The 25655-nt window shown below is 35.0% G+C and overlaps 1 protein-coding gene across 1 annotated transcript in view; it reads right to left on the bottom strand.

Moving 5' to 3' along the window:
- Positions 1 to 2718: 2718 nt before the first annotated feature.
- RNF19A (ring finger protein 19A, RBR E3 ubiquitin protein ligase) overlaps positions 2719 to 25655 on the bottom strand; it is a 53354-nt gene continuing 30417 nt past the window's right edge. The window contains exons 3-10 of the mRNA XM_003782444.3: positions 18411 to 18619; positions 15798 to 15942; positions 14378 to 14540; positions 10821 to 10935; positions 10050 to 10211; positions 7102 to 7315; positions 5800 to 5943; positions 2719 to 4921 (exon numbers count right to left, since the gene is read on the bottom strand). Coding sequence (XP_003782492.1) covers positions 4231 to 4921; positions 5800 to 5943; positions 7102 to 7315; positions 10050 to 10211; positions 10821 to 10935; positions 14378 to 14540; positions 15798 to 15942; positions 18411 to 18619 — 1843 coding nt within the window. The 3' untranslated portion in view covers positions 2719 to 4230. The remainder of the gene's footprint in view (positions 4922 to 5799; positions 5944 to 7101; positions 7316 to 10049; positions 10212 to 10820; positions 10936 to 14377; positions 14541 to 15797; positions 15943 to 18410; positions 18620 to 25655) is intronic.

Raw genomic sequence — 25655 nt, 5'->3', positions numbered from 1 at the left:
GCCTCCCAAGTAGCTGGGACCACAGGCGCCCGCCACAACACCCGGCTATTTTTTGGTTGCAGCCGTCATTGTTGTTTGGCGGGCCTGGGCTGGATTTGAACCTGCCACCTTAGGTCTATGTGGCTGGTGCCTTAGCCACTTGAGCCACAGGCGCTGAGCCAACAGGTTTGTTCTGAGGAGTAATTAAGTTAATATTTTAAAAGTGCTTAGAAAGTGATACTTCAAAGCACTTTCAAGGTATTTGTTAAATAAAAATATTCAAAAATGATGGCATAAATAACCTAAAGAACTACCAATAAACTATTGGAATTTAAAAAGATTCTTCAGATAGAGAAGTATTATTCAAAATTAATGGCATTTCTTTGTACTATCAGTGATAAACAGAAAATGACATTTTAAAAAGATACTACTATAATAGTACTATATAAAAAATATAAAGTACTTGGGAATAAAATTTAACAAAAGACATAAAGATTTCTACAAGGTCATTATAGATTCAATGTAATCCCAAATCAAACCTGGTAGAGGTCATTCTAAGATGTTTATGGAAACGTAAAGTGGCAATAATTGAGATACTCTCCAAGAAGGAGGTGGCAGACTTGCTCTAGTAGACATCAAACTCAATCCCAGTTGATAACTTGTCCATTAGTTCCCTTTGGAGAAGATCTGTTTCCAAATGCTCATTCAGCAGATACATTCGCAGGGTTCCCTCTTTACTTCCTTTGGATCTTTGCCCAAAGTCCTTGAAGCAGAGTCCCTGCGCGTTTGCTGTTTGTGTGTAAAACAGTACCTCAAACCCCACTCCCTCTATTGTTCCCGCCTCGAATTTTTCATAGCAACCACCATCTGGCTACTATTTTACATCTGGTTATTTTATTTTAAGCTATGCGTGTGTGTCATTATTTTTGTCTTTGTCCTAACTCTCTGAAGCTAGAATGTTTATTTGGTACTATACTGTCTTTCCAGCGTCTATTTTGTTACTTCATTGAATGAATAATAAATAAATTGGTAGAAATAACAAAAATTCTGACTGGCATATAAAGTATAGTGATTTAATTTGAACTAAATTTAAAAACTGCCAACTCCTTTTCAGTATTTATCTATTAAATGATAACTACCTAATATAACTCCAAATTTAGAATACCATTTTGGGCATTCAAAATCAACCAGTATATAAACATTTCCTTTAGTAATGATATCAGGTAAAATGATCTATGGAGCAAGAGGTTAGACATCCTGCTTGTATCATGTAGGAATTAATAGTTCTAATGGTTTTCAACGTACTTTATCTTTTAGCAATGTAAGTCTATAGATGATATACTATGGAAAGTCTTATTTATAAATTAATCTAATTTCTAGCAAAAATACGTTACAAGTAATGAATTATACACATTTAGCATAAAGAGCTAATTCAGTGCTCTGAAGCCAGGAATTTGTACATTTAAGAGAATCTACTGGTTAAATTAGTGGTCTACATAATCAACAGGAGGGATTAAACTATTATAATCTTCTTTTAAATTAGTTGTCTACATAATCAACAGTAAGATTAAACTACTATAATCTTCTTTTCTCTCATTGCCAGGTGACACAAAGAAAACAAAGTAAAAAGGATTTTTTAAAAGACTTCAGTGAGTTAAAGTTTGTCTTGAATACCATGGCATTCTATTGCTCTAGGCTAGCCCAGAGTTGAGCTCCAGGGAAATCCGGCTTCATCCTAAATTAATACAAGTTTGAAGGAGCTGGGAGACAAGGCACTTTTGAAGCCAGGTGAAAGGTCTAAGTGAAAATGAAAGCGATGGTACCAGTTGAAGGGTGTAAGAAGAGAACAGGGTAAACTGTATCCTCATTGGTCTCTTTTCTGACACCACTTTTGCTATATTCCTCCTAAAATCATTTAGGAAAATGCCAAGAAGGCAGTCAACATAGACATGTAGATTATTTTCATCAAGTATTAACTGTGTACCAGGAAAACAGAAAACCATCTATGCATTTTTATAGAGGCTACAAGAATATAAACCATTTGATTTACATTACATTGAATATAAATGGCTCCAATTTCATAATTCAACGTTGCCAGAGTAGAATCTCTTAAAATAGTCCTTTAAGATCTTTTTACTTTTCTAAGGTGACGATTTATGATACTTACCTCTTTTAAGAATTTAATGATGGATCTTTTTACTGGTTGAAGTTAAACTCAACCAATTTACTTTAAAAAATTCAATTATGGGGCGGCACCTGTGGCTCAGTGAGTAGGTTGTTAGCCCCATATACCGAGGGTGGTGGTTTCAAACCTGGCCCTGGCCAAACTGCAATAAAAACAAAAACAAAAACAAAAAAACAGCCGGTCATTATGGCAAGTGCCTGTAGTCCCAGCTACTCAGGAAGTTGAGGCAAGAGAATCGCCTAGGCCCAAGAGCTGGAGGCTGCTGTGAGCTGTGATGTCACAGCACTCTACCGAGGGTGATAAAATGAGACTGTCTCTAAAAAAAAGAAGTTATGTTGATGAATAAAGCATCTTCTTTCTAGGGGAAAAGCAGGAATTAGATATGAAGAAAGGATAGTTTCTGAACAATCTTGGAAAGTTCAGCAAATGTTTCCCTTTGGACTGAGATCAGAAGGCAGAATCATGAGATGAGAATGGCTTGCAGTATTTATGAAAACCACATGGCCAACAACTATTCCTGTTCTTAAAAAAAAAAACCTGTACACACACCAGAAGGCAGCAATACATTAGTATTTACATTTATTTCATGTATGCAGTTTACACACTCATTATTGAACAAAATTGGAATGCAAACAAATATACAAATACCATAATAAGCATTATCAAATAAAATAACTGGCACTAGTGTTTTAAGCATATTAATGGACCTGGTGAGCTAAAGTGATGGAAGAAGAATGCAGCCCATGGCATTTTTCTTTTTACCAAAAGAAAACGCTCAATAGCACCATAATGGTAATACTTAAAAGAAACACATAAGATAGGACATTTTAACTGCTATCATCGAGGTTAACTTATTTTATTTAAGTGAATTATACAGGAAGTTAATAGTACAGGCAGTATTTTTACCAAGTTCTGCTTATGTCAGCTGGACATCTTCCATAAACAAAAGCAAAAGAAAATAAAGCCAATCGTAAGTTGACCTTTTCTACTTGGTACAAGCTCTGCACCATGCTTCAATTTCATGGTTGGAGAATATATGCACATGTTAAAAATTGAGGTTATATAAAGTTATTCACTAAAGCCTGAGTGTGTCTTTGGTAGGCTAATACTTTTTCAGCACTGTTATTAATCACATTCATGTTTATCTATTTTCTGTATTTTCCTATATAATCCAAGGTGACCAGAGAAGACATCATGGAAAACAATACAGCAAAATCCTCAAACAACTAGGCCCTTAAAACCCAGTCTATCCCAAAGGCACCAAGAATCAATGGGGTGCAAATTTTCTCTTTGGGAAAGGTGACTTTTTGTAATACTTATAGCCTAATGAGATTTTACTTCGCAGTTTTATAATCTTATTTACTGTTGTCAATATACTTAATTATCTACATTTTTCTTCTAAGATGGCATCAACATACAAGATACATCAAGTTCCAGGTATTTCTATTTCAAAATTGTGCAAAAATTCCCAAAACCTAGCTCAAAGTGTCAAAGTATCCAAATGGTAGCAAATGGGCTGCATTAAGCTTTACATAGCCACATTGCATAATGAAGAAAAAAATGAAATTTATGCCCATACATAAATAGAACTGTTACTAAGAGTATCATATACTAAGAGTAACTTGTGAAGTTCTTTTGAACAGTATGCCTTAGTGGTTTCAACAAAATATCACTAACCACTTATGCTTAAGCCTCAAGTTTTCTTCATAAGAATGCTATAGAACTGCATTAGTACTTTATATTGATTATAAATTAAGCCAAATTTCTATCTAAATACACATAAATATGTGCTTCAAAAACTTGTTTTGTGACAAATACACAAAACATGCTTTGCTCTTAAGATTTATTATCTTTACAATAATGCACTTTTAAAGCCTTCATTTCATAGTTTGGTAATTAAGATCCACATGGAACACAATGCTTTGCTGAACACAGAAAATGCATCTGCATTATGATTAGGAAATCCGACTTTTGCTGGTAACCTGAAACTTAAAAGTAGTCACGTGTAGTTCAACCAGCTCCAAACAAGGGTCTTCAGTGGTAATTATTTTGCAGCATTTATGGGCCTAAATTTCAGTCTGAATTGCAACTTTTAATTCCATTGTCTGATGTGAGTGGTTGTTATTTGTTTCTTTTAGTGTATCACCAAAATATAAATCAACATTAGGTTTTATTCCATTGTTACCATGTTCTTCAGCAATATGATTCCCCTGTGCAACTTCTGAACATGAAGCAGTTTTGGTAAGCACAGAAATGCTACACTGATGAGGGGAATTTTCCAGACGGTCATTTTCTACCTCAGGAAGAATGTTAACAGTAGCAAAGCGGGCATGATAGTCACTGGAACCATGACTACAAGAAGTTTTCATGCTTTCTAGGTCAGAACAACTAAACTCAGAAAAATGACTAGAGTGGGAATCTGCTACAGACGGCATACTGTCACTGAGGGATGGAGCCTCAAATTCACTGGAGTTCGTGCTTTGTTGTTCTAGCAACTGTGCATCCATGTCCTCTCTCGTCTCGTTTATCTTCATGTTACCCTTTTTCCTCAATTTACCACTTTTTGATTTTTTTCCTGCTGTTGCTTCTTTGGACCACTTGCTGGCACTGGATTTACCTTCAGGCAAGCCGCTGGATGGACCACCAGCGTGACTTCGGGTAACACTGCCATCATCCACACTACTGCTTCCACTGTTGTGCCTGAATTTGGATGGCTTTGATTCAATATCTACTTGCACCTCCATACTGTTGCCTTCTCTGAAACATAAAAGTAACAAATATAAACATAATTTCTGATTTCCTTTTTACTTTTATTCAGATGACAGCAAAGGGGGAAGGGTTTCTGAGTGAAAAATTCAAACACTATATAAAAGATGTCAGAATATATTAATGCAGGACACAGTCTACTTAAAAAACTACTTCAAATAAGAGAATTGTTTTTACAATGCTTTAATAATGTACATATTGCTTATGCTGCTTTAGGTACTATGCTACCTTTTTTTTTTTGTGAGACAGAGTCTCATTTTGTCACCCTTGGTAGAGTGCCATGGCATTCATAGCTTACAGCCACCTCAAACTCTTGGGTTCAAGCGATTCTCTTGCCTCAGCCTCCCAAGTAGCTGGGACTACAGATGCCCACCACAACACCTTGCTATTTTTGGAGACGAGGTCTCACTCTGGCTGAGGCGGGTCTCTAACCCGTGAATTTAGGCAATCCACTCACCTCAGCCTCCCAAACACTAGGATTACAGTATGTTAAAAAAACAACTTTATTGAGATATAATTTACAGACCATAAAATTCACTTATTTAAAGGGCACAATCCAGTAGTTTTTACTATAGTTGGAAATGTGCAACCACCACCACCTAACTTCAGAATGTGTTCCTCATCCCCCAAAGAAACCTGTACCCTAGTAGTCAGTTCTTAAGTTTTACTCAACCCTAGCTCCTGGCAACCACTAATCTACTTTCTGTCTGTAAGGATTTGCCTATTCTGGACATCTCACAGTTTTCTTTTCCCCAAGAATGTACTAGCTGGTAACCATTTTTTATGATAATATTGTCTAATGACAGGGGTAAATCCTTTAAGGTTAATTTTAAAAATATTTCTGATTTGATAACAGTTTTTTTCCTTACTTGTCCAATGGTATGTAGGAATTCAGAATGGATCCTGCCATTGCTTTGGTGCTGGCATTATCACTAACTGTTCCCAAGCTGACTGTGCCAGATTCTCCACTCAGACTGTACCGTTCTTTCTGTACATCTGCTTGCACTTCCAATCTTCAAGAGGGAGGTATCGGATAAAAACCAAAATTATACAGAGTATCAGTGCTACTGTAATATGTATCTTTAAATAATTCAGTTAAGAACTCCAATAACAAGAAGCTATTTTAGAAACTATTTCTTTTTGTTTCCTCTTATTTGATTATTTGAATTCTATTGCAGCACACTGAACAGTACAAGCCATTGAAATAGAATGGGAAAAATTAGCTGCCTGCCAAGTAAGGTTGTTATAGAATAACACAAAAGGAATACAAATAATTTTAACTTAAATATGCTCCATTATTCTCAGTCAGGATGTGGCATATGCACTTTGTTACATTTCAGTACAAAACACAAAATAAGAGTACATTATCCACCATTAAACATGATAGACGAGTAAATGAAAAACTCCTGTGCAACTATGAGTGTCCCTAAAGTTGCCCCCCTAAAGTTACCATACATAGGAAAAAATGGGATATTATAGCTACATGTACATTTATAAAACATTCATGACAACAGTTTATAAAGAGGTTGCCAACATGTAGAGGATATTTTATAAGTAGTCTGTAAAACTTTGTAATGAATATTTTGTAAATAAAGGTACATTTAGCTACAATTTCCCATTTTCCCCTATGTATAGCAATTTTAGAGGTAACTTTTGTGTCCCCTATATTTAAAGGAAATCAAGGATAATAAATAGAAGTAAAGAACAGTGAATCAAAGAGGAAGCAAAGGAGTTTATACACTGATTTTTCCTACTTATCCATATGGCTATTGGTAAGAGACTTGGTGAGAATAAAGTAACTATTAATCCCATTAAAAGACCCACAGTTCATGCATTCCTGACTCTACTCTTTACCCAGGCCTCAGCCAGAGTCCCAATCTCCTAACGTCCAGCTCTTGTTACCTGCAAAGTCAAGTTATATGCTTAAGCACTGCCTTTACTTCAGAGTCTACTGAAGCAGCTCCAGAAGAATTTATAATATAAAATCTGAGAAGTACACTGAAAAACTTGGCAGAAGTTGTTTCAAACATTAGTATTTTCAGTTCTGACATAGTAGGGTTACAGCTAATCATCATGCTTTGTTTTTAAATTTTTCCTCATGTAATTAATAATTTGTAGTTAACAGAAAAGGCAGAAAAAATACATAAACAAAATGTACTACTATTTCTTACCTGTTAAAACAGTTTACCATAGCACTTCCTGACAGACTTCCTGTGATACTAGCTCCCGCTAGTGCCATGGTGCTGGCTGTTTCACTCAGATTGTCTCGAATGGCTCCTATTCGATCCATGTGACTTCCACTTGCACTCAAACTGCCAGTCAGACCACCAACACTTCCCTCCCCTATGCTAGGGTTATGTCTTGCTTCTGCTACTGATGTTGTATCTAAATGCAAATATTTCAAAATAATAATTAAGTATGATTTTCAATTTCCCCTTCTTAAATTCCTCTATGATTTCAGATAGGACATTTTATTACATGAAGTATATAAAATATACACAGGAATTGAAAAGATACTCTAGAGTCAAAGACATGTAACTATGGGGTAAGAAAGAATAAAGTGAAATATCTCAGAGAGTATAGCTGGATCAGGGACTAGCTTTCAACCTCAATGGTCACTGATTTTTCTTTTAAATCAAGAAAATTTAGGAATTCTACAAAGAACTTGATTGTTGAAAATTTTAGCTGACTTTAGAGGAAAATTATGCAATAGTTTTCTTTCTTCCTTTCCTTTCCTTTTTTTTTTTTTTTTGAGACAGTCTCACTTTGTTGCCCTCAGTAGAGTGCTGTGGACTCTTAGCTCACAGCAACCTCAAACTCTTGGGCTTAAGGGATTCTCTTGCCTCAGCCTCCCAAGTAGCTGGGACTACAGGCACCTGCCACAACACCCAGCTATTTTTTTTGTTGCAGTTGTGGCTGTTTAGCAGGCCTGGGCCAGGTTCGAATGGGCCAAAAGTTGATTTCTACATGACAGTTATGACTATCTACAGCAATCTGATATTCCATTATTATAGTACTTTGCACAGGTGTTGTATGGAAGCATTCATTTATTTGTGCCAATATCTGTATTCCTACTATTACCCAATCATATGGTGACAAATGCTACAAGGAAAAATAGAGTAAAGGAGAGTGAGAGTAATGAAGATTGCATGCATATCTGTATACCATTTTATGTGATGTGATCAGGGAAGGTCTCTTTGATAAGGTAACACTTGTAGAGACTCAAAGGATGTGAAGGAGTAAGAAGGAGTGAGACATAAAATTACCTGGGGAAGAGTGTCCCAGGAGAGAGAATTGTAAGTTTAGAAGTAGGAGAATGCTTGGCATCCTCAAAAGCCAAGGAAAAGTCGTATGCAATAGGAGGCTAACAAGAGATGAGCTCAGAGATGTTGTTGGAGTAGATCATGTGGTGCCTCATAGGCTATGATAAGGATTTTGAATTTTTTCTCCCCAATAAAGTTAGAAGCCACTGGAGAAGTTGTGAATATAAGAAAGACATGATCTGACAAGTTTTAGAGGTATGACTTGGCTGAACTGTGGAACGGTGAGTGGAAGGTGAGAAGCTGATAGCTCAGCTAAGAGGACAGTACCTTGGACTAATGGAACAGCACTGAAGAGGGTAAGAAGAGATTGGATTATGGCTAAATATTGAAGGCAGCAGCATAATTTGCTGATAGATCAGACAGATTAGGGTATGAAAGGAAAACAGGGAGTCAATGAAGGGAAGATTTTTAGCCCAAGCAATAGAAGAACAGAGAAGCTACTAACCTAGGTGAGGATGACTGAAGTAAGAACAGGTCTTAGAGCAAACTTTGGTTGTAGACAATTTAAGCTGAAAGCCTTGTTAGATACTCAAATGAAGATCAAAGAGAGTAAAATATGCAAGTCTGAAATTCAGGGGAGAGTTGTTCTAGCTTAGATATAAATTTATAAGAAAGTCTATATATTATTTAATAGATGAGATTACCTAAGGAGAAAATGTAGATAAACAAGAAAAACTGTCTAAGAACTGAGCCCTGGGAAACAGATACTTGGAGGTTAGGAGAGAAAATGAACCAGCAAGGAAGACAGAAGGAGTGACCGTCAGATATAAGAAGTGGTTTCTCAGAAGACAAGTAAAGAAGTCTTTTAAGAAGAGGGCATGGTCTACCATGTCAGGTATTAAGATGAGGACTAAGAATTGGCTATCTTTGGGAACATGGAAGCCATTGGTAACTGATTTACTGACTGGCAAAGATAAAATTTTGGAGTGGTAAGGATAAAAATGTAACTGAAGTACGTTTAAGAGAAGGGAAGGTAAAGAAGTAGGCATAAACTTTACATATCTGCCTGGTTACTTCCCTAAGACCAATTTCTTTTCTTTTCTTTTTTAATTAAATCATAGCTGTGTACATTAATGCAATCATGGGGTACAATGTGCTGGTTTTACATACAATTTGAAATGCTTTCTAAGATAAATTTCTAAAACAAGAATTGCCAGAGTATAGAACATGCACTTTTTTTTTTTTCCTGAGACAGAGTCTCAAGCTGTCACCCTGGGTAGAGTGCTATGGCATCACAGCTCACAGCAACCTCAAATTCTTGGGCTTAAGCAATTCTCTTGCCTCGGCCTCCCAAGTAGCTGGGACTACAGGCCCTGCCCCAAACATGCACTTTTTAAGAGAGGTTTAATTTATACTCCTATTGGCAGTCTATGAAAGCCTTCTCATTCTTTTTAATCTCTGCCAGTTATTGTTCTAAATCCTATTTTTCTGGATAACACCAAGTTGAAGATACTTTCAACTTATTGGTCATCTGTTGTTCTCTCATGAGTTCCATTTTTCTTCACGTCCTTTTTTTTCTTAAAGGTTTGTAATATTTTAAGCAAAATTTAAGATGAAAATATAGGATTTCTAGAACATTATATTCCATTAGAGGTTAGGCTACTAGAATTATTCAACCTTCTTTTCATCCATACACCTTTTCTTGCCAGTTCATTTCACTGATGTACTTCTAGATCAATACTATGAGGCCTAGTGAAAGGAAGGCAATGGAAATTCTGACTTGCATGGTATCTATGGCCTTCCCAGCACTTATGCTACTAACAAGCACATTTTCTTCCTTTGTCTCATGGACTTACCTACAGCTGTGTTAGTTCCACCAACATTTATATCATTCTCATCATCAAATTCAATCCGGACTCCTTTTCCATTGCCTGCCGAGACTCCACAACCTCCACTTCGACATAGAGAAATTGGAACAACGCCATAGACATAGGCTAGCATAATAGGAACACCAATACCTAAAGAGGAATTAATTTAGTCATTATAAACAAACAAACAAACAAAAAACCCCACAGAAATGTGAATCTTAGAAAGTCTTTTTTTTTTTTAATTAAAGCATAAACACATAGATCATGTATACATTAATGCATTTATGGGGTACAATGTGTGGATTTCATATAGAATTAGGAACAGAAAGTCTTTTTCAAGAAGAGGTGTTCAGTTCTAAGGTTCTGAAAATTTGGCTACAGCACTTGCCAAAAGTGGATTTACGCAGCTGTTAAACAACACAAGCAAATCCAAGGCTCCCAGGTTTTCCTTGTGACAAATGAGAGGGGAAAAAAAAGAAAGATAAAGAGATGTACACTTCCTTCTTTTTATGTGCCAAGTCTCTGAACTGTATTTGGGGGCGGGGGGAAGGTATCAGTCATTAACTAGTATGTGGCTGGCTAGGCTCTTGAGTCTATAATACTTTTAACCGACAAAGAATTTTCTGTAGGCTCAACTTACACTGTCCTTAAATAAACAAAACTGTAACACTCTTGTAGTTAACAATATAACACTTTATTTTAAATATACTGTAACTCTATAAAATTTGGGGTAGTTAGGATTTTTCAGCATTTTCTTACCTACAGTCACTGCAGCTACTACTGGAGATACAATTACAGACAATGTTACGCCACCTGCTATAGCCAAATTCCGCTTGTGCTTTGAAATATCCTTGCCTTCGTATCGATTATGAATCTTGAATAAAAAATAAAAATGGGAGTGGGGGATTAAGGAGAAAATATATTACATATTTAGATGAAATGGACTTAACATTCGCTAGAAGTTTAAAGTGATTTCTCGTACAGTTATATAGTTGGGCGTCCTAATTCAAGGTAAACCTACTATTTTCCTTAAACCACATTCTTAGAAATAATTTACTCCTTATTATACTTGCTTTCATAAAAAGACAATGAATTAGTAGATTTTACTTTGTGTTTAATGTTTAAAATCTTGAGTAAAAGTACTCTTTATCATTTTATTCAACAGTAGTATAATCACATATTGGGCAAAGAAGAAGAAATTAAAAACATCATTTTCAACACAATAAGTGAGTTGGATATTTCACTAACTTCTAAGAAATTTAGCATCCCACAGGTTTCTTTCTAAATAAAGATTCTCTAAATGTAAAAATTAGCTTCTAGGGAAGGATTCCACAATCCTTTTTAAAAATTCATCTTTAAATGTTCTAACAGGCTGGGCGCAGTGAAGGCACCAGGCTGAGGCCGTCTCTGAAAATAGCTGGGCATTATGGAAGGCATCCGTGTAATCCCAGCTACTTGGGAGGCTGAGACAAGAGAATCGCTTGAGCCCAAGAGCTTGAGGTTGCTGTGAGCTGTGACGCTACAGCTCTCTCCTGAGGGTGACAAAGTGATACTCTCTTCTCAGGAAAAAAAAAGTTCTAATAAATATCACTAAATAGAATACTTTTTTCTCAGATCCCTTTCTATGAAGACAAATATTAACAAATGACTCAAAATCCTGAATTCTCATTTATAGCTCAAAGTAAGGCATAGAGAAAAGAAAAAAGAGAATAAATAATGACTAGCAGAAGACAGGAAATGGTACATCTAGGTACAGTATAGGAGTTCATAAATACAATTTAATATATCACTAGGAAATTGGCTTGTGAGGTATTATATAAACTTTGGGAAATAACTCAGTAACTTTATTCTCAAGGTTTGCAAGTGCTAATAAAGCATATTTTCCCTCTTTGTTTAAAGAAAAAATTCAAAACAGCTTCAAAAGTATATAGGCAGTCTCTAAAATGAAATATTTGACATATATTTTAATAAAAAGGAGAAATATTTGACATATAAACTACATTACTAATAAGTCTTAATAAAATAACCTATTATCATGTGGTTATTTTGAAGGCTGTAAAGGACAGTTCTTATGGGATATAAGAAATAGTGGAGAAGCTGGCATGGGAGGTGGGAAAAGCATGCTGGGTATAAGAAATAGTTTCTACTTCAGTCAGAATCCCATTTCCTAGCATTGACTGTGTTCACAGGGAATCAGCCTCCTCCCTTCCCTGTACAGTCTGAACAGGCAGAGGTGGTAGACCTTCCCAAGGTACTTTCTGTTAATCTTACATACTGCAACTAACTCCTATTCCTCCCCCATCCCATTCCTGGGAAACTCAGCACCGAAGCAGAGAAAAGCCAAGGCTATAACTGATGGAGCAGACTTACAAAGGCAGGCTGCCAAGGGAAAGGAGTCTTAAAGAAAAGTTTTCAACCTTAAGCAACAATGTTCAATTATAGTGATCACATCATCCTACCATTATTTCTAGTTCAATTTAATTTTCCTGTTCACTATTTTTTGCCACATTTTCTAATTTTTATTGTAAATGAGCACTCAGTTTTTGGGTACTCTATCAACTTAGTAGGTTTTCCTGAGCTAGCTAGGATCCCTAACCACCAGAGAAGATCAGTGGAAAATGAATTCATCAACTTATAACCCTTTGGGTACATGTTTGAAAAAAGGAGACTTGTAACTGCACCTAAGACTTGAACAATGAGGTAAACAATCTCTCTTTTATAAATAATTTGTAGGTATGTGTAGTACAACTGTCTCTTTTCACTTCTAAGTATCTGAATAAACAAGTTTTATCTTCAGCAAAACCCTGCTTTGGATAACTACATGAAAAATTATTATAATCAGTTATTCTATCTGCTTTTCTTTTCTTTATTCAGGCTTGCTGCTGATGAATCTATTTGAGATTTTTTTAAAGTTTAGTTTTGTTCACTTAAAACCTCTGAAATAAATATTTAACTTAAAAACAGCCATGTATGTCATCAGTCTGAACCTAATTTTAAAAAATAGTAAATATCATTATTTTTCTGATTACAAATATATATTTAGTAAAAAAAAAAAAAAATTGGCTATGCTATAGAAGACCAACCTTATTCTGAGCATGGTCCCAAAAGTCAGAAATTGAATAAAGGGAACAGTTTTAAGGGAAATAGATTTTGACTCAACATAAGAATTTTCTAACAATAATAGCCATTTTCCAACACAGTGAGCTGTCTCATCAGTTGGTCCATTCCCTATCACTGGAGGTTCCCAAATGGCTAATGAAACTTATCAAGAAACGTATATAAAGAATTCATGCATCTGGGTTCAAATTTCAGCTCTACTTCATTCAGTGTAACTGAAGATAAATTACATACACTTACCTAAACCTCAATATTCTAACACATAAATTAGAGACTAAAATAACACCTGAGTTAGACACTAAAATACCTAGATGCTACAAAGTTGAGTCAAAGTACATAAAACTAGGGCACAGCACGAGTTGACAACCATTAGTTTCCTTTTAAAAAACTGTAATTCTTTGTTTTGCTCCGGTACAAGACTGGGATAAGATAATTTCTAAGGGGCGGCACCTGTGGCTCAAAGGAGCAAGGTGCTGGCCTCATATACTGGAGGTGGCAGGTTCAAACCCAGCCCCAGCCAAAAACTGGAAAAAAAAAAATACATATATATATATAATTTCTAAGGTTATTTAACAATTCTGAGATTTTACTAATTTAGACAGCAGCAGACTTCTTAGGACTTCATAAATTAACCCTATAAAAAATAATCATTTGCTTAGCTAACAAAGTATAATTCATCAATTATAGGCCAGTAGTGATCATTAATAAATACTGGTGATTGGACTTACGCAAAATTGTTATAATCTACAAAATAACTCATTTATTAATAGCAGTAATCCAAGAGAAAAAAAAAGCTTTGAACTGAAGTAGAAGTAATTCAAGAATTAGCTAATTATTCTTTGCCTGAGAGCATGTTCTATTTAGGTATTTTTATTGAAAAGATTTCACAGACCTGGCTTTATCCATATATCCACAAGGATATATCCATAAGAAAAATATCAGGCATGTATGTTTACACTCAAACTTGGTTTTACATTGCAAATGTACTAAAGTTTTCAGATGCAGATAATTTTAAAGCAAGTCTGCTTTTTCTGCATATGTACAAGCTTGCCAAACACTGGAAATTTATTATTTTGTGAAAAAACATTAAAAATATTCTTTGCCTAATAAATTTTAAAAAAGCAAAATATCATCAATACTAAGGAGATACACCTAAAGATTTAGAATAAGATAATGAACTCAGGAAGTATGCAATTTACCTTACGGCCCACATATACAGGAATGCCAATAATCATTGCGGGAATAGCAATGCCAGCTATTAAAGCAATTCCTACAGGAGCACCAACAAGCGTCCCCAGCTGCCACAATATTTTCTTCTTTCGGCTCCAGGGTTTCTTCCCCCAAAAAGTACATCCTGATGGACTAACAGAAAAAATTACAATGTAAAGTAAATGCTATAAAGCATCACAGCAACAAATTGCTATAATACACTAAAACAATGAAGTATGAAAAAAACTATTAAAAAATCCTTATATTTAGGATTATTAAAAGAAAAACTTCTTATATTTAGTTTTCCCCCTCTTTCTTTGAATTCTGAAATTATCAAATGCCAAAAAAATTAAGGTAAGAACCACAGTTAAATTATATTAATGAGATAGTGATTGCTAAGATGTATGTTAAAAATTTATCTGTAAGTTTGAGACTAGTCTAAGAAAGAGCGAGATCCCATCTTTCAAAAAATAGCCAGGTATTGTGGTGGGTGCCCATAGTCTCAGCTATTTGGGAGGCCCAGGCAAAAGGATTACTTAAGCCCAGAAGTCTGAGGTTGCTGTAAGCTATGATGCCACAGCACTCTACCAAGGGTGACAAAGTGAGACTATCTCAAAAAAAAAAAAAAAAAAAAAAAAATCACCCCTGGTCCTCCAATACCCTCAAAACATTTAGTAAGTAACAATGCAAAACATGTTTCTTTTAGCCCTATGTTAGACACTATCTGATTATATCATAAACTCACTTTGTGACCTGAATGAAAAAATTTGTATATGAGAAAATTCAATGGAAATATTTATGAGCTGGCATAATTACATAGGGTATTAAATACTAGATTAACCTAAAACAAAAACAAAAACCCAAAAATAAATCTCCATTTTGTATTTTTGACAAAATAGTAATTACAAATGACTAGCATAATAATTTGGCTCCTCTTAACTTTTTTGTACCAAGGCCAGGCCCAGTGGCTTATGTCTATAATCCACTTTGGGGCTAAGGCATGATGATCACTTGAGGCCAGGAATTCAAGACCATCCTGAGCAATAAAGCAAGATTTTCTTTACAATAAATTTAAAAATTAGCCAGGTGTTGTAGCATACACCTATAGTCCCAGCTACTTGGGAGGCTGATGCAGGAGGATCGCTTGAGCCCAGGAGTTTGATGTTGCTATGAGCAATTGTGATGCCTTGGCACTCTAGTCTGTACAACATAGCAAGACTGTCTCAGAAAAAAATAAAATTACATAACAAGAATAAAAAAAAATCCCTTTAAGTACAGTATTTTATAAACTTTATAAATCTCAAGTTTAACAATGCTTAGGATAATAGTTGCTCCAAAAAAATTTATTTTGTCTTACAATATAAAATTATATTTACAAATACTGGTAAATAGTTCCTTCTATAAACTTACCTTAGATAATGTAAATCTGAGATTTCTTTCATACACAACCAACAAAACTCACAGCCACAAACAGCACATGTCATGTGATTGCAGCTCCCATCATTCATCTTTATTATATAAGCAGCACATCGTGGACATGGTTTTATGTCATCAGCTATTAGGAACATAGAGAGACCTCATAGTATGTAAAACTGGTCTAAAAATCATTTCTAATAGATTATCAATATCAACTGCAGCACTGCCAAAAATCTTCAGATGAATAGTTTAACTGATAGCTTTAACTTCCTGTTTTTGGTATATAAAACATTTCTTCCCTTCTGAGAAAGGAATATATTTGACATTAAATTTTCAAAACATAAACATTTTTCAAACTCAGCAATAAAACAATGATAACAAACATAACAAAAGAACAAAAAAAAAAAAAAAGGAAAATCAAGAATAGCTCTAGGCAAACTGTGAAGTATGTCAAGTTTGTTTTGACTTGACCCCTTAAAGCTATCTTCTTTGAGTGGTACTTTCTCAGTTTTAGAATGAGAAAGTTTAACCATCTCAACTTAATTCAAATTTGGATATTCTGTGTATTATTCCTTTAGTGAATGAATACTAAAGGAAGAGACAATGTGACATTAATCTGAAGCACTATAAATTCACTTTTCTTTCAATATCAATTATACGCTCTATAAAAATAACAATACAGATATCTTCAGAAAAGCAGCCTTTCACAGTATTTTACTTCATACAATAGACAGATGGCCCTTGCAAAGAATTAGCACCCAAATAAAAGGGAGGAAGTAAGAGATTAAGGGAAGTCATGTAGTTATAAACATATAAACCACCAAAAAGTTTCAGAATAAAAGCAACCATTGTTGGTCATGTTCATGACTGTTTTTAATAGGTTGTCTTTGTCTTTTTTATTTATTCACTCATTTATTCAAATGTTGTTGGTGTATGCTCCTTACATAGTAACATGTTTACAATGCATAATGGAGCCAAAGTAAAATCAAGAGGTGTATAACTTTAGGAATCACTGACATAGAAAAAGAGTTTATTTCTCAAATTATGTAACTATTTTGAATTGTTACTATTAGCCAGTTATATTTTCTACCTACACATAGTTTATTTATTTATTTTTTTTGAGACAGAGACTCAAGCTGCCCCCTGGGTAGAGTGCTGTGAGGTCACAGTTCACAGTAACCTCAAACTCTTGGGCTTAAGCAATTCTCTTGCCTCAGCCTCCCAAGTAGCTGAGACTACAGGCACCTGCCACAACGCCCGGCTATTTTTCAGTTGTAGTTTTCATTGTTGTTTGGCAGGTCTGGGCTGGATTTGAACCCACCAGCTCTGGTGTATGTGGCTGGCAACTTAGCTGATTGAGCTACAGGCACCAAGCCGCTACACATAGTTTAAAGAAAGATATTTACAGTGCTAAGCACTGAGTTTAAGTATTTGTTCTAAGTTATTACATTAAGCTATATTCTATTCTCCTTTCTTCAAGTATTATGGTCAAATTTTACCTGTCCTTCATCAGTGAATTTAGGTTTCCTAAGAGCTTTCTTCCAGAGCCAAAGCTGTTTTTTAACTTAAGAACTGGTCAATGCTCACAATTAGTATTTTAACAATTCAGGAATTTTGAGCAAAATGATACTTCTAAGCAGTCAGATCAAGAGAAATGATTACTAAAATGAAAATTTAAAATATCCATAAGTGATGATTTAAATGATCCAAAAAACATAAAGTCTACATTATAAATTTTTAAACAATGGGGTTTGAATGAAAAAACAAGCTGCCTTTTATACCCGATACAACATTTAGTATATCAAAGTAAAGAATGCTAATTCTGTTTAAGCAGCATGTGAATGATAAACTTCCTTATTATAAGAGTATGCTGAACTGGCTTGGCACCCATAGCATAATGTTTACGGTGCCAGCCACATACACAGAGGGTAGCAGGTTCAAACTCAGCCTGGGCCAGCTAAAAACAACAATGACAACTGCAACGAAAAATAGCTGGGCGTTGGGGCGGGAACCTGTAGTCCCAGCTACTTGGGAGGCTGAGGCAAGAGAATTGCTTAAGCCTAAGAGTTTGAGGTTGCTGTGACCTGTGACACCACTCTCTTTAAAGGTCCTCCCCAGTAAGGTATTATTTTTATGTCCTGGGATCCTGGGATTGGATAAAATATCTGTAAGTTAAAAAAATATTTAAATAAAAAGGATTTCAAGAATAAATAGTGTTTAAATTTGTAATTTTGTGGTATTTACACAATTAGAAATAATCTAAAGATGATTGTTTAAAATTAGTATCTTTTTAGAAATATTTGCTAAGTTTTGTATAAGATATATTTATAATAATCAACAGTTTTGGACTACATTTGGCTATCAGTTATATAAATCACCATGATACTCCTTATTTCCTTTTTTTGGACAAAAAATTTTTTTCCAATCTCAGAACCATTTTCTTTCACAAGGAAGTACAAGCACTTCTGGGATACAAATATACTAAAAAAAAAAAAAAAAGGGCTTTTGAAAAGTGAGGGCAAAATAGAAACTGAATACTTTTTCATATTAAAATTAGTATTCTGTACGTGTCAAATTATTTTATTAGAAGAAGTCAGATATAAATACCTGCTGCTCCAGACTCTTGACTGTAACTAATGGATGAAGAACGTATAGTTCTCAAGCGTAAACTCTGGGCTCTTTCTTGTCGAGCAGCATCACATGTCTGGTTGGGGTGCCAAATCTGCTTACAGTGGTAGCAAAACTCTGTTCCACAGCCTTCTCTCCCACAAGTTAATTTTGGACAGCTGGCACATCCAAATGCTATCACAGCATATCTTGAAAACAAGAAAAGCAATTTAAAATGTGACATAAAACAAGCTATATCCATTAAGTAAAAAATTATTCAACTAAAATGTTATTCCTTAAAAACATTTTCTATTTATGCATTAATAGTCATAAACCCTATGTCACTAATATAAAAATGGGGGAAAAAGAACAGTTTACAAAGTAAGGCATATAAATGGCTTTAAAATATTATTTTAAAAGTTCAGTTTTTACCTTTTACCTTGCAACTTTTAAGCAGGATACCAAACTGCCTGTCCCAATTTTAGAAAAACTACATTAAATTAGTGTAGTATTGTGTACACTCATAAAAGACTAGAATACACTAAAAATCTCAAGAGTGGTTTTCCTGGGTATTGGGGTTTTAATTTTCTTCTTTATGCATTTATACACTTCTGATTTTCTACAATTAATTTAATTTCAAAAACAAGAAAGTGAAAAGAACAAAATTACTTATTTAAAAATGTAATAGTTATGGATAAGCTACCCTTATCAGTTAATGGCACACTATGCCAATGTATAAATTATGTGACAGCTTTGTGTTCATGAATTCCCACATTTTTATTTCTAAGATGCATGGTAAAAGTGGGTTTTGGTGCCAATCTCCTACCAAAAGGAACCAGTTGGAATTTCTCAATCAAGAAGCTGGAGTTGGGACCGGGTGCAGTGGCTCATACCTATAATCCTAGCACTCTGGGAGGCCAAGGTGGATGAATGGCCAGGGCTCAGGAGTTTGAAAGCAGCCTGAGCAAAGTGAGACCCCCGTCTCTACTAAAAATAGAAAAACTAACTGGACATTGTGGTGGGCACCTGTAGTCCCAGCTACTTGGGAGGCTGAGGCAAAAGAATCGTTGAGCCTAAGAGTTTGGGGTTGCTATGAGCTATGATGCCTTGGCACTCAACTCCAGGGCAACAGAGTGAGACTCTGTCTTACAAAACAAAACAAAAAGAAGTTGAGGTTATTTGTTTTGTTTTTTGCTTCAGATAAAAGACTGAGAATAGAAGATTTAAGACTAGCTAATACTTATTCTCTGATGTAATATTTCTGACACTTGAAAAATATTTTTACTTTTGGACACTCTTTGGCATGTATCCCAGAGAAATGAAATTTATGTTTATACAAGAAAACCGTACATGGATGCTCACAGCAGCTTTGTTCACAACAGTCGAAAACTGGAACACGCCCTGATGTCTTTCAAAAGGTAAATGGTTAAACAAACCACAGTGTATATACACAATCAACAACAAAAAGAAATTATTGATATAGGTTAACAGCTGAATCTCTGGGGAATTACACTAAGTGAAAAAAGAAGCCAATCTCAAAAAGTTACATACTGTATGATTCCATCATTTATATAACATTTTGAAATGACAACATTTTAGAAATGAAAAATAGATTAGTAGTTGTCAGGGATTAGGGAATGGGATTAGGAAGAGGAAACGGTAAGAGGCAAGTGGTTATGAAAGAGTAACATGAGGGATCTCTGTTGATGGAAGTGTTCAGTACCTTGACTGTAGTGGTGAATACATAAACATAAACATGATAAAATGCTATATAATTAAATACACACATACATATACAAAGTACAAGTAAAACTGGGAAAATTTGATTAAGATTGGTAGATTGCATCTCTGCCAGTATCTTTGTTGTGGTATCGTTCTATAGCTTTGTAAAATGATACCACTGAGGCAAACAATGTGAAGGGTACACAGGACCTCTCTGAATTATTTTATACATCTGCATGTAAATCTACAACTATCTTAATAAAACTCTGAATTAAAATATTTCTTCTTTTTGGGGGGGAGTGCGGCGACAGTCTCAGTCACACTCAGGTTAAGTGCTATCGCATCACAGCTCACAGCAATCTCAAACTCCTGGGCTCAAGCCATCTTCTTGTCTGAGCCTTCTGAGTAGCTGGGACTACATGTACCTGCCACAAAAGACACCTAGCTAATTTTTCTATTTCTAGTAGAGACAGCTTTTGCTCTGGTCTTGAACTCCTAAACTCAAGCAATCCATTCACCTTGGTCTCCCAGAGTGTTAGGATTACAGGTGTGAGCCACTGCGCCTCACCTTGAATTAACATTTCTAGGAGGTTCTCTTTGAAAATAGTAATGCACAAATCTTACCTGTGGATAAGAGGCTTTTGTAAATACCAAACATTTCCTTCTGCCTAGAAATTTAAGAGAGTTTTCAGGGCTTCTCCTGTTACTGACAATAACATTTGTAACTGAGATTTTATTAAATTTCAGGATAATCTATGAAATTATGCAAAATTATAAGTGTCAATAGTAAGTCACTTTTCTTATCTTATCTCAGTGTTGACATAAGTGTCAGAATTCTTTCATTCTTAGACCCCATGCTCCTTCAGTACCTCAAACTTTAAACTTAAATTTTACATCTCACATTCCATTTTATCTCTGATAGACCAAATCTCTAATTACCATTCTCTCTATCATAGACACATTCAAACAGAGCTGAATCAAATTACCATTCTCTACCACAGATAGATTCAAACAGGACTGAATTAAAGGCAATTTACATCAATATTGGGTTACTTGGTATAACTTCACTTCCCTGACCCTTAACATTCATTGCAGTCCCAGGAAAAGAAAAAAGACCCTCTGTTTTCTATCAAAGTTATTATCTAGGCTTAGTGCCTGTACCTCAGAGGCTAGGGTGCCAAGCACACACACTGGGGCTGGTGGGTTTGAACCTGGCCCAGGCCTGCCAAACAACAATGACAACTGTAACAAAATAGCCAGGCATTGTGGCAGGTCCTGTAGTCCCAGCTGCTTGGAAGGCTGAGGCAAGATAATCTCTTAAGCTCAAGAGTTTGAGGTTGATGTGAGCTGTGACACCACAGCACTCTACTGAAGGCGAGATAGTAAGACTCTTATTTTTTTTAAAAAAGGAAGTTATTATCTAAAGTATCTATGATCTAAGATAAAGATCTTCGTTTAAAAACAGTAATTTCAGCAAAAAGGAAATGGCATTCTCTTCTAAACCTCTTCTCTAACCTACCTTTTATTGAAAGAAGGAAGGAGGGGAAGAGGAAGGACAGAATGGGGAAATCTGTGTTTGTAGGGGACAATATAAGACCAATTATTTTCTGAAGCCAATCACAATTTCTAAAGCCAGAAAAGTTTAGGTTAGTTGGTACAGATTCCACTTCCACCACTTAATTACCTGTATAATTTTACATAAGGTACACAATCTTCCTACACTAAATTTTCTCATACATAAAGGAGGTATTCACTGAAGTTTTGCTCAGCTTCAGTATTTAGCCAAAATCATAAGTCAGTTTTGGCCTTGGCCTTGAGAAGGCCATATAAACAAATGACAGTTCCAATGACATTTCTAGTACCTCTGCACTTGTTCATCACTAATGACCATATAATCATACAAGTTACTATCATTTCTACATCAATAATATATCATTTGGATTGAATATTAACATAAAAATACTCATTTTAAAGTAAACATTGGCATTCCAGACATAACTTAGAGGAGAAATCTTTTTATATAGTGAAATTCTGCTGGATAACTAAAGTATTAATGTACATTATGTGGCAAGAATAAAATGCTATGATCGTTACTAATGACTGTAAAAGCCAAATTTAGGTACAAGTTTAGCTTTCAAGTAAGTAAATAGGCAACTAGATTTAGAGTTAACATGAACACTGAGAGAGCTTTAACTAGATAAATTCAAGAATAATATTCTTTTTTTTTGAGACAGAGTCTCAAGCTGTTGCCCTGGGTAGAGTGCCATAGGATCACAGCTCATAGCAACCTCAAACTCCTGGGCTCAAGCTATTCTCTGTAGCTGTCGTTGTTTGGCAGGCCCAGGCTGGATTCAAACCCGCCAGCTCTGGTGTATATGGCTGATGCCTTGGCCGCTTGAGTTACAGGCGCCAAGCCAAGAAGAACACTCTTTGTGAGCAAATATTTCTAAAAATGTGAAGAGTAATACAAATTAATGGTATCATAATTCTAAACTTTGTAGAAGTTGTTCAGTATACTAGTATTCACATTACCAAACAAAACTTTTTTTTCTTTTTTTTTTTTGAGACAAGAGTTACACTATGTCACCCTAGGTAGAATGCCATTGCATCACAGCTCACAGCAACCTCAAACTCTTGGGCTTAAGCAATACTGTTGCCTGAGCCTCCCAAGTAGCTGGGGCTACAGGCGCCCGCCACAATGCCCAGCTATTTTTTTGTTGTTGTTGTAGTTGTCATGGTTGTTTAGTTAGCCTGGCCAGGTTCAAACCCACCAGCCTTGGTGTATGTGGCTGGAACTACTGTGCTAAGGGCGCTGAGCCTAGACTGAGTCTTAAAAAAAAAAATCCTACTGGGTAGTTCTTCACATCTTGACAAGAAGAATTAAAAGCAGAATGCTGACAGTGCCTTTTCAAATTTTCGTGACAGGTTCCCAAATGCGGTACAATATTCATAAAAACATAAAGGTGCGTGGCAAGAAAACTGAGAGATAATTGGGGACCTAACACACATTGTCTTCTCAATAATTAAACTTGAAACAGCTTCATAAATTGCTTTGAGATGATAATTCCTTATGGTATTGGGTCTAGAGATTTAAGCTTATTGATAATGACTGGTTAAAAAAAATGACTGCTTACACAGAACAAAATTTTTGAAATTTATCTAAATATTGTATCCTAAATACAGTGTTCCTCCTATAAAATATAATACTACAAAACTTTATCCTGAATTATATATTCTGCTATGAACAAAAGTAGGAACACTATTCAAGTGAATATCTATTTAGAATTTTTAAAATATGCAGTAAAATAGCAAGCTACTATCAATAGCAAACTATTACCTGCTAGTATAAGGCAATAATATTCCTGCATCTGATTGCTTCTTAAAATTATTTTTTAAATAAAAATTTATACCTATTCTTGTATCCCAGAAGTTCATCATACCATGATGGTGGTATCTGACTTTGGTCTTGGAGGAATATTAATTTAACATTTGACCACTGGCTTGGTCAAAATGCATCCCCCAAATTAGGATACAATAATAAAAAGACTTGTAAGATTTAAATATGACAATATCTATAGTGTTCAGGGTAGGGGAGAGCAATGAAGGGAGGAAGAGAAGAAAGAGGTAGGGTTACAGAGATAGAGTGAGAATTTAGTTCATGGCACACTACAGGTACTCAAATGTTAGAGATAAAGTATATTGAACTTATTTATGCTACTTCTCAGTATGTTTTTAATGGAAAAGCTAAACATTTAAGAACTAAACATTCAAGTCTATTGAATCTGCAAATTCTAAAGAAAAACAGGATTATCTTTAGTAATATTGACATTTTTTCATAAATGTGTATTTTGATTACTATAGAAGTTAGTCTAGTAGTGCTTTCTTATGCTAAGAATTCATTTCATGTTCATAGGTATTCAATTTTAACAATAATGGTATTAGCCACAATCTATACTATATCAAGGAATTAAATGTACCTAGCAGTCACACATTTTGAAAACAGAATATTAGGTCTCTTGAAGATGGTTTTCATTATATGGGAGCCAAATTTATTTTCCACTGGAAAACAATTCTCAAATTATAATTGAAGCAAATGGTACAACTAAATTAAATACAAAACACTTGCCTTACAGAAAATTTCAGGAATCTCTCTCTGCTCTAGCGCAATAGGTGTTATTTTGGCAAAGAACAGGCTCAGCAGAAGGTCAGCGAAATAACTGAGTAACAGCGGTTAACCACCTAAATATCTCTGGCTTAAATAGCACCTACATCTTGGTTTAGTAAATAGCTCCATTTTCTTCTATGACCCATTATTTAACTCAAGCCTTACTTGGCTTCTCTGTCCTTCAGCTGAAAAGTCTTTAGGTACTATACTTGGAATGCTTAAACCTTCTTGCTTAACAGGAGTGGAAGGACAGGAAGAAAGAGAGGAAGACAGAAAGAAACCGAAATAGGGCAGGCTTTCTAAAAGTATCTTCTGTTCACTGGATTGTAAATCCATGCTCAGTGGTCAATACAGAAAAATGCTAAGCAGAGGGGGAAGAGTATATGGTGCACCTCCTGGGGGCGGGACACAGTTATAAGAGAGACTTTAACAAATGCAATCAGTGTAACCTAGTCTTTGCACCCTCAATGAATCCCAAACAATAAAAAAAAAAAAAAGCAAAATTAAAGTGGTTTATAGTTTTTTACCATAGCATTTGCTAGAAAAATTTTTAACATACACAGTAAGCAGTATTTCCTGTATTTATCTGATTGTAATATTTCTTTCCTGGGAGAGTTTCAAAGTAATTTGCTATACAAATTATACTATCACTGATAACATTAAGGAAGTAGGGATACAAGCTAGGGAAGTATATTCTGTCTGGAACAAATTCCTTCCAAAGGAACAAATAAGGAGGAAAAAAACATACCCAAAATGAAATACGATTCTAAGATAACACAGTCTCAATAAAGATTTTGATTAAAAAATGAGAAGAATGAAGAGAGATTATCAGTAAAGTTCAAAATATTTTTTATAACCATAATGCTTTTAACATAACTTTAAAGAATAAAGAAACTATAATCAGAAATACCAAAATTATTTGATCCAGTTAAGGAAAAAAGTCAAGTTTCATATTGGAATCAGTAGACTTATATATCTACTTTCAAGAAGTTATTATCATTCCAGGAGAAAAGGAATGACTTGCTTGGATAATGTAATTGTGAGAAAGTCTAGACAAACGGAGTCTCATCTCTCGGTTCCCTTTTTTTAGGATCTTCAACCTACACAGAGAATGCATTCTGTTCTTTCCACTACAGGCTGCAGGGGTAGCCCTCAGTTGTTCTCAGGCCTACACACCTGAAACTAGTTGGAGAAGTCTATCTTATTGAGGAATCTAATTCTGGCTATATTATCTAAAGTCACATTTCTAAATCAACTAATTATTAATAGTAAGAGAAAGCTGACATATCCCCTGCATCTTATGTACTAACCTGGCTCTGAATCAAGTTGTGAAGAGAAGAATGTTATTTTTATTTATT

This window comes from Otolemur garnettii, unplaced genomic scaffold, assembly GCF_000181295.1.
Source record: "Otolemur garnettii isolate 467f Iridium unplaced genomic scaffold, OtoGar3 scaffold00004, whole genome shotgun sequence".
NCBI classification, from domain to species: Eukaryota; Metazoa; Chordata; class Mammalia; order Primates; family Galagidae; genus Otolemur; species Otolemur garnettii.
The sequence above is the reverse complement of the archived record's forward strand: the minus strand, read 5'-3'. Positions and strand labels throughout refer to the sequence as shown.